A 15,041-nucleotide genomic window follows, 5' to 3' on the forward strand; every position below is an offset into this window, starting at 1 on the left:
GACAGAATGCAGGATTTTCAGATCCTAAGATCGAGTCGACTCGTGGGCAACTCAAGTCGACTCCTGAGAAATTTGAGTCGACTCTTGGCACGGGATCAGCAATAATGGCTAATTTTCTGTACTTCTTTAATTGGTAGTCCAAACTTCTCAAAAGCAAAAACTCATTCTCCAACAACTTTCAAGCATATTAAGAAAATCATTTGGGAAAGAAGGGAAGTGGATTAAAAGCAAAAATACATTAATTTGAGTGAGCATTATTGAATATTATTGGGAAAAAAAAGAAAGAGATTAAGTGCACAGAATTTAGTAAGCTTTCAAAAGCAATCTTCTCCATCATCTCAACATCTTCTCAAGCATCAATAAGAGAAGCTCAAGCTTCATTTGAGCCATCCATCAGCAACTTTTCTGCACTTCAAAGAGTTTAAGTTTTTTATTTTTATTTTGAGCTGAAAATTTTCTATTTTGTATCTTATTTTCTTTTCAAGTTTCTTTGACGACAAAAACTTGAGATTAGGCCCATCTAGATCCAAAATTGGACATTGTAGGTTTTAGTTAATGAGCTCATAAAATCAAGTTGATTGAGAATCCAAAAAATAATCGGTGTATGACTTTGGTTGGTGATTTTAAAAAATCAACTGGGTTCATTTGTGATCTCAGATAACACAAATATGCTATAATCAGACTAATTATAGTACAATTTTTAAGGAGAGTAAACATAAGTGTAGGGTTGTACAAAATCACTATAAAATTAGTGTTGTTTGCATTGTGCCATGCTTGTCATACTTTACGTTATTGCTTTACATCATTTTATTTCTTGCATAGTTTTGTTTATACATTAAATCTGTTACTACACATTATTTATACTTCACAAGCGATCAAATTAAGTTAATTGGAGCACATAATTATTTAAGATTTTGAATTAGTTGAAATTTTTTAAGAATCTAATTCACCTCCCCCCCCCCCCCCCCCCCCCTTTTTTGGGTTGCTAACTTTTTGGACAACATTCAAGACATCCAGACTGCTCATATTATATATCATATTTATTTCTTTGAGAAAATATTATATATCATATTTAGTTGGCTAGAAATGTTAAGATGTTTAATAGTAGTATCAAGTCATCGAGACTTATCATTTGGAGGGCACTCTCACAAGCAATCAAGGTTATTCACCCACTTGCAGTTGAAAAACTTGACAATTAAGAACACCTGGAACGCCTTCATATCAACTGCATCCTAGATGATCTTCTTCACTTAGGAACCTTCACCCTCTAGCTTTTTCAAGATAAATTTTGACTAGTGTAGCTGATGAAAGTGGTAAAGGAGATGCAGGATTTGTAATCAGAGGCTCTGATTCCAGATATATTGCTGCTGGCAGCAAATAAATATGTCACATCCCAATTCGTTGAGATGAGGGCAGCGTGAGAGAGTATCAACTATGTGAGGTTCACCCTGCAAGCTAACCATATTCATATCAAGGATGACTTGACGATTGTTATTGGATAGATTTCAAGGTAGGCCCAACAAATGGATGGACCTCACTCGCTAGTAGATACCTTGAGCATAGCTACAATTACACTACATTTCGAGTAATTCATTTTCATCAATAGATGAACGATAGTGCGTGCAGAGTGCAGATTGGATGACTTCCTATGACCGGGCACTGATGATACTATGTGGATTGATTCTGCCTTTATACCTTCTTCATGATATTTTATTTTTTGATTTTGTAGATTATATTTATACTAAAATGATATGAATATAATACATATATTATACCTCAGAAAGGGAAAAACTGTAGGCAACGAAATACCGACAATGCGATAGGCATGTTGTGTCATACATGGCAAAAAGAGAGGATTTGTAGCAGAGGCAGAGATGGTTGTTCACAGGTAACAACATCCGGACCATGCAACAATACAGAGTAAAATATACCATGCTGCGTGCAATGAGGACGTACTGAAACCCGTACCATAAAACTGGCGTGTAAATCAAATGAAACATGTCTCAAGGGAATAAAAGAATAGTGACCAGCCATTTATGATTGAGAACACAACTGTCTTCAGCGTCAACTTCTCTCATTTGAGAGACTTAAGAATCATCTGCGACTCTGCCATTTGAAACTTTAAATTACATCAAAAGCAAAGATGATGTATTAACTAAGGCTTAGATTTAGGCACAGCTGCTTGTAGGTACAAAAGGGAATAGCTGCCACATTACATCATGTTACGGGATGCATACAGTGATTCTGAAGTAATTTCATCCTGGTCAAAATTTGAATCATTTGCTTGGTGATGCCATGCGACAAATGCAAAAAAAACATGACCAAAACCAAAGAACAAGCAACATCAAAAGTGTTAATAGAGCATATAAATGGAGTTGCAAAAGGAGCTTTTGTCAGCTTCTCGCAGGCTTGTATAGGACAACGGTCACATACTTGGACTGAAATCTGTGAGTGAAACCAAGGGTGATCAATGCCTCAGAAGCCCATTCTTTTTCTATAAAAAGGTGGTTGAGAACTACATGTTGGGGTTTCAGAGAAGCTTCCTCAGATTGTTGCATCCCAAGAACAGTAAGATGCAACTGAGGTGGAACAGCTGGTGGCTCCTTTGCGAAGTCCTCATCTGAAGGTAACGACCAACTGTAGCTAGAGTCTGGTGATGGTGGTGACTCAAATTCAGCAACATTTTCTGGATTTTCTGGAACATAGTCCTGCGTTACAGAAAAGAAGACAACAAAAAAAAGCTTCTTACTTTCCATAAGAATAAATTCACGTAGTGTGACTCTTTGGCATGGAAGGAGTGTTGTGCACTTTACACTAAAATAAATTTCTAGACACGGTGACCACTCCTGTTCAACTATGCCATGGAAGGGACTAGATAATTCAACTCACACATCATCTACCGCAAACATTTTTCCAGTGATATTCTTTCATATTGAAGCACCCTTATTTGCAGAATCATGGTTATGTAGACTCACATGGACATCAAGGAGATTGGTGATCTGGCCCATTTCATCAGTTATGCAAGGAAGATCAGGAATGTATCTGATTTCTCCATCTATAATGAATTTGTACTGGTAGACTCCAGATGGGAGGACCAACAAAATGGAATGGACCTTTCCTGACCTCTGCAGAGCCTTCCTGAACATTCATGTCATGTTTAATTGAGATTCTTTTGAAGCATTTTAAATTACAAAGAAAAAGAAACCTGGAAATAAATATGCAGACATGAAATTCTTTGAAGCAAAATATGATGCAAAAGTAAAGTTTTTTAAGGTTCTTGTGGTTGCTACCATACCTTGTGTTCCAATTGTCCCATGATCCTTCTACTAAGGCATCATTTCCTCCCAGGTTCCATGATATCAATGTTGGGATTCCCTTTTCAAGTGGACCATCCAAAGGTTCATGCACTTCATTCATCCAAAGTTGATTAAAAAGTGGAGGGGAATCAGTAGCTCTTAGCAAGGGAGGCACAGGAATCTGAAAGATTAAGTTACCTCTCAACTTCATTTTAAAACAATGCAGGCATGATAGGCACATTGGATATTTAGGAATCTGGTAACTTATTTCATAGAAAGAATCAGTTTCCATTGCAATCTAAAAAAGGTCATAGCACATGGTCCGCATGGTATCAGAACTTACTAGAACATTAGCTGAAGGTCATTCATCAAATTTGAAAGCTAATTTTTCTCGATAGAACATACTCCTGAGAAAGCTAAGCACATGAAGAAAGCTCCATACTGCTGTTTAATGTCAGAATTTTCAAGCAGTCAGAGTTATCTTTAAGAGGAACCCCAAGAAACATTATCACATTGTCACTCATTAATAATTCATATGCAACATTATCTATTCTGCAAAATGGCTTGGACAATACTCAGGTTTCTAGGAATTCTAGCACTCAGTTCTGCTGTAACATACCAAAACTTTAAATGCATGCACAGACCACGCGAACCAACCATATACTATGCATAAAAATTGGTGAGACAGAACCCAGCAGCATAGTGAGATAATTTTCACAGCAAGATGTATCTAGAATTATAAATACACTAGATTTCTGAACTACAAGTGATCATTAGAAAGCATCGCCTTCTGCAAGCATGAAAAGTACAATTTGCTTCTACAAAATTGAATATAGCAGATAAAAATGGTGATGTAACAACAAGACATGATCAACAATTGCGGTGGGACAGAATTACATGGGACCAGATGAAGATGCATGCTCAAACAATGCCTCTACCAATGGACTATAACAAAATCTCTCCTTAAAATTTTATGTCTTCCAACATCTGGACTCATTGAATCACTTCCTGAAGCATTTTAAATGCTTGCTGGAAGGAGAATTTGCTCCACTTTGAACAGGAACTTCTACCATACCATGTTAATCTATGAATTGAAGACAAATTAGACTGAAATGAAGTAAATCTACAATATAGGCCAGCACCAAAATTCCCTTCCTTGAGCTTTCATTTTAAAAGAAACAAAGGAGAGCTGAAACAATAAGTTAAGAAGATGAAGTTAAGAAAGGACATGTTCGAAACTGTGGTGGATTATAACATGCGTCTTAAATATGTCCTGAAGTGCTGAGACCAATCCCAAAGACTGTCTTAAAATTCAGTCTGAACCTTGCTTTCTCTCTCTAGAATGTCGGATTCTGTCTACTTTCTCTCTCTTGATAGATTTCTCTCTAAAAGCCATCTTTTTAAGATTAGTACCATGAAAGATTTTTTTTTTTTGATGATTTTGATTGATCTTAGCAAAAAAAATCCTGAATCGCAGTCGTCGGACAACATGCTGGCATCCACCTTGATCAGACCGGATATCTTTAGATTTGATCATCCATGATTTTTATTGAACCATCTATACATGAATTCAATCATGATTTGATTAAATCATCTTGATTAGACCAATCGGATTGTCGGACAGTGTCGCTTAATTAGTCCTGCTCCATGTTGTCGATTTCTCTTTCCTCTGATATCTCTTTTTACATGATTTATGAATCTAGTGAAGCCAACCTATTGATTTGAGTCTGAGTTGATTCTAGTAAAGGGTTTCGAACTGCTTTGCCAATCGATGTACGGACCTTTGATAGTCCTTCAATGTTCCAACCTCCACATTAATTCTTATCGAGCACCATCGTTGATATCCCTTGAATCATCTACTTCCTATTCTAATCATGATCAGATAAAAATACCTTTGATTCGATCAACCAGATGTTGAATAAAGGTGTCAAAATTTAGGATTTTATTGGTTATGGCTTAAGAACTGATAGAATAATATATTTTTGAATAATAGGTTTTGAAGAGTCTTCTCAAGATTAATCAGTCTGTTCATTCAATGTTTCGCAGAGGTAAATAATGAACTATCTTTTCGAGATATTTCATAATTATTTTGAAATCAATTAATCAGTCTTTAAGTTATGCATGATTTATGAAACCATGTTTTGAATGAAAAATGATTTATGAAATATTATGATTTATTAATTTATTATGAAATGTGCATATGCTCAGTGAAATTATGACATATATGTTATATTGGAAAAATATTTTGATATGAATCGAATTTGTGCTTTCAGCCTAACTATATTTTGGGCCCTGCCAATGAGGGTTGTGCATTGATTTTTGGATCCTGCCAATAGGATTGGTGCATTGATTTTTGGACTCTGCCAGTGGGGGTTATATATTGGCACTCTATTCTGGGCCCTGCCATAGGGATAAGTGTGGTTGCAATTCAAACTGTTGAGTTATATGTGTGTTTTGATTCGAATCGGATTTATGATTATATTTACATATAAATATTTGAAAAGATTTGATTTGCACTGACTTAGCATGAAATATGTTCTTATGTTTATTCACGGCATTGTTTTTTAACATTATATCTTATAATAATATCTGAAGTATCTAGTTGAGATATTTATTACTTATTGGACTATCAAGCTCAATACCTCTCATTTTATTTTTCAGATTCGGATTCTTAAATACAGATATGGGTACTATTTTGGGAGCGAGCTAGAAGTAAGAATTGACAACATAGATTTATCATGATGTTTTTATAGGATTTTTATTTGAGGTGTAATTGATGTAAGTTGATTTTGGACTAAATTTATTATAATTTCTATTGTAATGCATTGATATCATTTTTGGAACGCCTTATACGCTTATGGAGAGAGTTCTTCGTAAGTATGCGGCGGTTGCCATGACGCCTAGATTCACGATCTCAGGTCGGAGGCCTGACACCATTGGTTCTCGATAATGAATATGGAATATTTTGGTATAGACCTTTTTTCTCTTAAATTTAAAACTTGTACTCCTTCAATCAATATCATTGCTCTACCTAATTGGAAAAGTTTGAGGTTATCTATTCTAATAGAGATGGATTGGAGTCATTTACAATCTAATCTTATGACGGATCGATTAATGAAGAGCAGCAGTTGATGTTTTGACAGAGAAACTTGATATTCTTATTCAGAATTAAGAAGTTGATTATTTTTCATTTACAAGGCATGGGTTCGATTTAGAACATCTGCAGCAAGAATCAAGTCATAAGATATTGAACCTTATTCTTATGAGAAGATCTAACAATGAGAACAAATCTATAAGTAGAATACATAGAAACCTAGAAATGAGATCATGATTGTGAAATCTTAAAGTTCGAATATGTTTCTTAAGAAATTTCGAGATGAAATTTCTTTTAGGAGAGAATGTAAAACCCCATCCCAGCCACCAAAAAAAATTTATGCACGAATCGTAAAGCACAAAAAAAAGAGAAAGAAAGAAGACTCCCAATGGGAGTCTTCTCCCCGAATCCACCGGACAAAGTTCGACTTTGTGCCAGATTCTAGCACCCTCTCGGCTCTAGTTAAGAGCCCTTCCACACTCTTTTTGATGCCATATCGGAAGAGCTCAAATTAGACAAAGTTGGCCATCGATTTATCCAGTTTCTTTACGGATTATTCCTCTACCACCATGACTAATCCTTGCCGAAAAAATGAGGTAAGGACCTCTTGATCTTTTGAATAATCTTCTCCCTATCCTCCATGACCATAGATCACAGATTCCAGCCGGTTATTGCCAGATTTAGATAGGAAGTGGGTGCCCTATTTTTGCCATCCGTTCTCTTGATTTCGACACCGTCCGTCATCGTTGATTGTCGGACCGATGACCATCGGTTTCACCACCGTGGGCTACACCTCTAGTCACCTTTTTCGAGCAAGACTCCCTTGAAGTTGGGAAAGAATAAGGGGATTCAAGAATTCCCTATTTCGCCCAAACGTAAGGAAAAAAGAAGAAAAAAAAAAAAAGAAAAAGAAAAGAAAGAAAAAAAAATTCTCTCTCTTCCCTCTCCTTTCTCTTTCCTTTCTTTTCTCACTAATTTCTCTCTCCATTATTTTCTCTCTCTAGATTGTTTCTCAATCCTAGAATTTTCTAGATCTTTGAGAAAATTCATGATGGATTTGAATGATCCTATTTAAGGGATCCTGATCCTGCTCGCCAACAGCATATCGGCGCCTATCTTGACTAGATCGGATATCATTAGATTTTATCATCCATAATTTTATTAAATTATCTATATAGTAATTCCATCATGATTTAATTAAATCATCTGAATTGGACAGATTGAGATGTTGGATAGTGTTGCCTGATCAATCCTATTGTATCTCGTTAATTTTTCTCCTCTTTCTCTCTTCACTTGATTTATGAACTCGATATAAGAATTCCAACCCTATTACTTCAAATCTAGTTTGACCCAAATAGCCAAACTCTGAACCACCTTGTTAGCCAAATAGCATATCTACACCATCCAAGTCTCTGTCGAGCTGCACAAGATTTGATCTTTATCGATCTCTATCGAGTCTTTGTATCTTCGCTAACTCTGATTAAATGAAGTTACTTGTTGAATTGATCCCTGATAACTGAACAACATATTAACCTCCACCTTGGCTCTTATTGAACACTATTGATTTGATCATCCGATCTTCGTGAACCACCTGTTTCCTAGCCTAATCTTGATCGATGAAGGATGACCAACCGGACTGACCCAGATTGTTGGATGTGACTACCGTCAACATGTCTTTCTTAATTATTTATACTTTTTCTAATTATTGGACTTGATCCTACATAGGATTATAGATGTCTAGTAATAAGATACCGTGATATGATCTACGAACTGAAGATTTTGAAAAGAAATTTTTAGAATTATGCACATTTGTTGGAATGCATCTGATGTAAGTAATACTTCATTTTTTTTTCTAGATTTATCGACAAATTATAAAAATTTTCTTGACCTAATTTATGAAACGATGCATGAATTTGAAAATTGATATTTTGTTACTGAAAATATCTTATTTTGAAATATTATGATAAAACACAATTGAAAGTATCGATCTTATTACGCATTATACTTGATTGATTTCAATACCACATGATTATGTGTATTCTTATTGAACTAGAATATGAAATATAATTTATAAAAAAAAATTTGATTCAGAATGATTTGATCTCTCGACCTGACTATATGGAGGACCCCGCCAATGGGGCTAATATGTTGGCAATCGATTAGTCCTTAGGATTTATGTCACCAGCAGACCTATGACAAATCGCCAGCAAACGAGCGATTCCGAAAGACTTTGCTGTCAGATGATTCGCAGCATACTACAAGATGACACGCAGCCCACTGCAAGATGATATATGGTGTTATGATCCTACCACAGGGATAATGTGGTCATAGCTTACGACTGATAAGAATTTGATAATTTGAAAGAAATTGGATTCTTGAAAAAAAACTCGAATTTTGAAAGAGAATTGAATTTCACATAAGTTATATTTTGATAATGTTGCATGATAAAAATTGATTTCAAACTATAAACTCTGCATGCTTATTTTTTATAAATAATTATTTATTTTATTGCCTGATGTAATCTAGTTGAAGTGATCATTACTGGGCTATCTAACTCATTATCCTATTTTACTGTTTTTACAGATCTTAAGAACTAAGATAAGACGAGAATATGTACAGAAGAGTTATTAAAAGCAAAACTTCGATATTCTTATTTAAATAGAAAACTTCACGAAAGTTGATGTAAGATCTTTTGAATATTATCAAATTTTATGGGATATTGATGAGGATCAAGGATTCCGCATTTATTTTAAATGGAGGCGTCAGAATTTAGGAATTGTAGGATTTTGAATATTTGAGAGATTTTATCTCATTTCCATATCAAAAGAAAATCTTGTTTCTATCTTAGAGAGATTTTATCTTGTCCATCTTAAGAATCGTAGGATTTTGAATATTTGAGAGATTTTATCTTATTTCCATATCGAAAGATATGATTTCTACTTTTATTAAGATGTTATTTCATTTACATCTTATTTGAGGGTCTAATTAAAGACTCCTATTGTATTAAAGGAGATAACTTGGAATGACAACTTGAAGATCCTAAAGTGGGCTATTTTTCTTCCTCTTAATTTCTTTATTCTTTCATTTTATTTTTCATTTCTATTTGCCATCTTGATTTTTCTTTGTGCCGCATCAAAATGGAATCAGAGCCCTTTCAAATCGCTTTCTGCACGCTATGCAAATTACTTTGAGGTAATTGATCTCGTCTCGCATAAGGTAACTTTGTGACTGTCAAATTGTGGGTAGCTTCTTAATCGCTTAGGTCATTCTTTTCATACTACCCTAACCACTCTTGTTCACATTTACCTTCAGTAGCACGGTCATTCACATCATCTCTTTGATATTGCACGCACCAAACACATCGGCACCGCATTTGACCTTGTATTCTCATTATGAGCACCATAGTTAATTTTCTCGATGATTGTAGCATTTTAGCCTAATATTACTTTGTCCTTATCTTTCCTTGCTACCATGACCATTGACAATTTGAAAGATGCACATGCCACTATGAAAAAAGAGTTTGAATCAGTTAAGAACACCCAAACTGCATTTCAAGAGACCTTAAACCAAGTATGCCAGTCAATAGACCAACCTCAAGCTGAGCTTGTTGAGCTTCGTAATACTCAAGTTAATGACCGTGTGGACATGGCTAATCTCATTGGTCAGCAGATCAAACGCCAACTATCCCTAAGAGAGTTTAGACTAGGTAAACAACCTTTAGAAGATGACCATATTAGTAGTCAACCTATTCATCAGCCTTCTTCCCAAACTCTTAAGTCTACCTCTAGTCCAAGCCATGTCTTGTAGACTAGTCAGTCTTTTCATGCAACTCCTATCTACATGACAGTCCCTCCAATTACGCACCATCCCACAAACAATCTCCAGGGTTCCCCACACTCATAGGATTTCTTTAGATCACATAGTAGAAGCTAGAAATGATGATTATTATGAGGATGATTATGAGAGAGAAGTAGAATCCCCTATTTCCCCATCTAAATATCATAAGCGACCTGCTAGGTATACACGAGATCCTAGACAGTTCAAGCCCCGAGGTCAACCATTTAGGCCGCATCCGCTTAGGTACGAGGAGTTTGAGGAAACACCTAAAGGGATTAGGGTTGATGTCGCCTCCAATGATGGGCAGTTAGATCCGAATGCATTCCATGATTGGTTACAAGATTTGGAAGCTTATTTTGAGTGGTATCACATGTCAAATGCATCTCGTATTCGTTTTGCAAAGATGAAACTTGTGGGTTCTGCCCAGTAGTATTGGCAGACAATCCAGAGGGATCTAGAAAGATTAGGACATCCACTTATAGTCCTCTGGGAGGAAATTAAGTTTATGCTTCGTGAGAAGTATGTTCCTACTTATTATAGGAGTCAGTTATTGGACCAATGATACACTCTTAGACAAGGAACTACTAGCATCACTGACTACATAGCTCGCTTTGAGAACTTACAATTAAGGTGCAACATTTCTGAAGAGTCATGAAAACTGGTATCTAAATTTATTAGTGGCCTATAAGCTAACTTGAAGAGAGAAGTTTCCTTGTATTCTCCTGATTCTATAGGGGATGCTTACCAATAAAGCCTTAGAGATTGAGAAGTTTTCTAGAACTGTTCCCTATAGAAGAGTTTCTTTCTCCAATGAGTTTGGACAAGGGTTTCCTGTACCGGCCGGTGAACTGTTCCCCATAAAAGTTTATGCTTCGTGAGAAGTATGTTCCTACTTATTATAGAAGTCAGTTATTGAACCAATGATACACTCTTAGACAAGGAACTACTCACTGACTACATGGCTCGCTTTGAGAACTTATAATTAAGGTGCGACATTTCTGAAGAGTCATGGAAACTGGTATCTAAATTTATTAGTGGCCTATGAGCCGACTTGAAGAGAGAAGTTTTCTTGTATTCTCCTGATTCTATAAGGGATGCTTACCATAAAGCCTTAGAGATTGAGAAATTTTCTAGAACTATTCCCCATAGAAGAGTTTCTTTCTCCAATGAGTTTGGACAAGGGTTTCTTGTACCGGCCGATGAACTGTTCCCCATAGAAGAAGAGTTTCTTTCTCCAATGAGTTTGGACAAGGATTTCCCGTACCGGCCCAAACCGGTTGGTACGAGGCGTATCGAACCGAACTGGAGGGGAACCGATGCGGTTCACTCCCTTTTTTGGTAAATCACAAAAACCGCATCGAATTGAGCCGGTTCAGTGCGGTTCACCTGCAAACTGAGAGAAACCGATTAGTTCTCTCGGTTCAGATCGGTACGTCTCGGAATCGAGCCGTACCGACAGGCCATGTGGGGGGGTGGGGGTTGCCTGTCTCCTTTGATTCTGAGAATCTGAGACTCAGAAATCCGAGAGCCTCTCGAGAGCAAATGACGGAGTGACGGATGATCTCATACAGACAACGGCCTCTCATAGATCGTCCAGCGCATGATACAGCTGCAGATGATCTTACACATGGAGTATTCATAGATGTATCTAGATCATCCTTGTACTATGGATCCTCTCATCCACAGGCAGCTTATGATCCATATGGATATGGTGTATCCGAGATATCGACTTCTAGTGACTACTATCCTGTGCAGCTCGGAGCACCTTATGGATCGGATTTTGCTACTGACATATTTGGATGAGCCCCTCCACAGAGGATACCTCTCAAAGTCAGATGAGCGAAAGATCTGATATATCTTATAATCCAGAGAGGATACCTTATGGGATGAATATTAAGGATTACAGTGCCACTTGGTTAGAAGGATGGACTAATGTTCCTCCGAAATATACGGATGATTCGAATGTCTACAAACGACACAGACATTCGACGAGATATTAGATCAGCAAAAATCCTGAGGTTAGCATATTATTCTTTGTAATTTATACTTTAGATATGTTTATTACATTGTTTTAGACTTTTAGTATTTTAGACTTCTTTTATTTTTTTTGGATGGTAGAATTGTTATATGACTTAAATAAACATTAATTTGGATATAAAATAGTTTACAAAGTAATAAAAAAAAATTTTGAAATCAAATTCAACTAAAAAATCAAAAAAAAAATGGATGGCATATCGATCCAAACCGATACACCACACCGTACCGACACATGGTACAATATGATTTGCGGTACCGTACCGTGTCAGAACCAGTACAGAGCTTGGTATCAATTTCGAAATCCTTGGTTTGGACAATTAGGTCTACCCCTGCCAGCCGCACAAAAGGTGTTTCCCCATCAGTGCCTTCACGAAAGAGCATAGTTGATAATCAGCAACCCACGGCCACTAAGACCTGAGACTGTGTCCCGACATCATCTCAGTCAGCCAATTTTTCAAACATAGAGTGTCATTATTGTCATAACAAGGGCCATATAGCTGGTCGATGTCCACATCGTACATTGACTATGGGAATTGAATGCGAGGAAACCTTAACTAACAACCCCATAGAAGACTTTAACCCTTTAGACTTCAGAGAAAGAGTATGAAGGGGATTGTGAGATTTAGAAGGGTGTGTTAATGTCATGAGATGTATTATCGCCACCCCTGCAGACTCTGAGACGTGGAAACGCACCAACATCTTTCATACATATGCCCAATGTGAGGGTAAGGTCTGTAAGCTTGTCATAGATGGGGGTAGCTTTATGAATGTCATCTCTAAATCGGCCGTTAGTAGGTTGAAGCTGCAACCTCAACCTCATCCTCATTCTTATAGAGTTGCTTGGGTAGACAAAACCTTACTTCCTATTAATGAGTGTTGCCTAGTGCCAATTCAGATGGGAGGTTATTCTATCGAGATTATGTGTGATGGAAGTTGCTAGTTTCTTACTAGGTCGACCTTGGAGCTTCAATCTCAACCTCATCCTCATTCTTATAGAGTTGCTTGGGTAGACAAAACCTTACTTCCTATTAATGAGTGTTGCCTAGTGCCAATTCAGATGGGAGGTTATTCTATCAAGATTGTGTGATGGAAGTTGCTAGTGTCTTACTAGGTCGACCTTGGATTTATGATGTGGATGCTTATAATTTTGGTAGGGAGAATACCTATGTCTTCACTCATAATGGCAAGAAAATCATATTAAAACCTGCTAAGCCTAGCATGCCCCAACCTGCCAAGGGGGATAAGAACTCTTTTCAAACTCCTGATCCGAAAAATCGTCATATTTTGACTCATGAGTTTGAAAAAGAAAGTGGAGAATCCGATATAATGTTAGCTGTTCTCCCCAAGAGTGAGATTCACTTGACCTCAAACTCCCAAGATAACCCACCTCCCGAAATTGAGCAACTGAAAGAGGAGTTTAAGGATGTGACCCTTGAAGACATATCCGATGGCCTACCTCCCATGGATGACATTCAACATGCCATTGATTTAGTCCCAGGATCACAAATACCTAATCTTCCACACTATAGGTTGAAGTTGAACCCCAAGGAGCATAAGGAAATGAGAAACCAAGTAGAAGGTTTGTTGCAGAAAGGGCACGTACGACCCAGTCTAAGCCCTTGTGCAGTGCCAGCCCTCTTGACCCCCAAGAAAGATGGTACGTGGAGGATGTGTGTGGATACTAGAGCTATCAATAAGATCACTGTTAAGTATAGGTTCCCCATCCCCAAGCTTGAGGACATGCTTGATCAACTAGCCGGTTCTATAGTCTATTCTAAATCTGACTTACAAAGTGGGTATCATCATATTAGAATTCGATCCGGAGATGAATGGAAGACAGCCTTTAAGACACAGGAGGGTCTTTATGAATGGCTAGTCATGCCATTTGGGTTATACAATGCTCTTAATACATTTATGAGATTTATGACAGAATTATTGAGACCCTTCATAGGAAAATTCTTAGTCGTCTGCTTTAATGATATTCTAATTTATAGCAAGTCTAGGCAAGAGCACTTAGTTCACCTTAGGAAAGTTTTTGTCACCCTTAGGCCTGCCAAATTAAATGTCAACCTTAAAAAGTATTCCTTCCTCAAGGACGGGTGTTGTTCTTAGGATATATTGTATCTTCCCAGGGTATCATGGCCGATCCTGAAAAAGTGAAAGCCATTAGGAAGTAGCCTGAACCAAAATCTCTTTCAGAGGTTTGTAGCTTTCATGGTCTTGCCTCTTTTTATAGACACTTTATTAGGGGATTTAGCACCGTCATGGCTCCCATTATGAATTGTATGAAGAAAGGAGAATTTCATTAGTCTAATGCCACCACAAAAGCTTTTAACGATATTAAGCTTAAGATATCTGAGGCACCTGTGTTGGTCCATCCTGATTTTTCAAAAGTTTTTGAGGTTGCCTGCGATGCGTCTGGCATTGGAATTAGGGAGTCCTTAGTCAGGAGGGTCATCCTATAGCCTACTTCAACAAGAAACTCAATGATGCTAAGCAGAAGTATTCTACATATGATAAAGAGTTTTATGCTGTTGTTCAGGCTCTTAGATTTTGGTGGTATTATCTTCTACCTCAAGAATTTATCTTATATTCTGACCATTTGTCTCTTAGGTACATCCAGTCTCAAAGAAAACTTAGTGCTAGGCATGTCAAATGGGTAGAGTTTCTCCAGAACTATACTTTTGTTCTCAAACACAAAGCCGATGCTGAGAATAAAGCTGCAGATGCACTAAGTAATTACTATCCTCCAGTCCATGAGTACCAGGGTCATTGGT

General features: G+C 37.0%; 1 protein-coding gene across 1 annotated transcript in view; it reads right to left on the reverse strand.

The window, feature by feature from the left end:
* Positions 1-2,012: 2,012 nt before the first annotated feature.
* The window catches only part of LOC105034444 (SNF1-related protein kinase regulatory subunit beta-1), a 35,289-nt gene continuing 22,260 nt past the window's right edge, over positions 2,013-15,041 (reverse strand). The window contains exons 2-4 of the mRNA XM_010909619.4: positions 3,296-3,477; positions 2,976-3,138; positions 2,013-2,708 (exon numbers count right to left, since the gene is read on the reverse strand). Coding sequence (XP_010907921.1) covers positions 2,394-2,708; positions 2,976-3,138; positions 3,296-3,477 — 660 coding nt within the window. The 3' untranslated portion in view covers positions 2,013-2,393. The remainder of the gene's footprint in view (positions 2,709-2,975; positions 3,139-3,295; positions 3,478-15,041) is intronic.

This window comes from Elaeis guineensis, chromosome 14, assembly GCF_000442705.2.
Source record: "Elaeis guineensis isolate ETL-2024a chromosome 14, EG11, whole genome shotgun sequence".
NCBI classification, from domain to species: Eukaryota; Viridiplantae; Streptophyta; class Magnoliopsida; order Arecales; family Arecaceae; genus Elaeis; species Elaeis guineensis.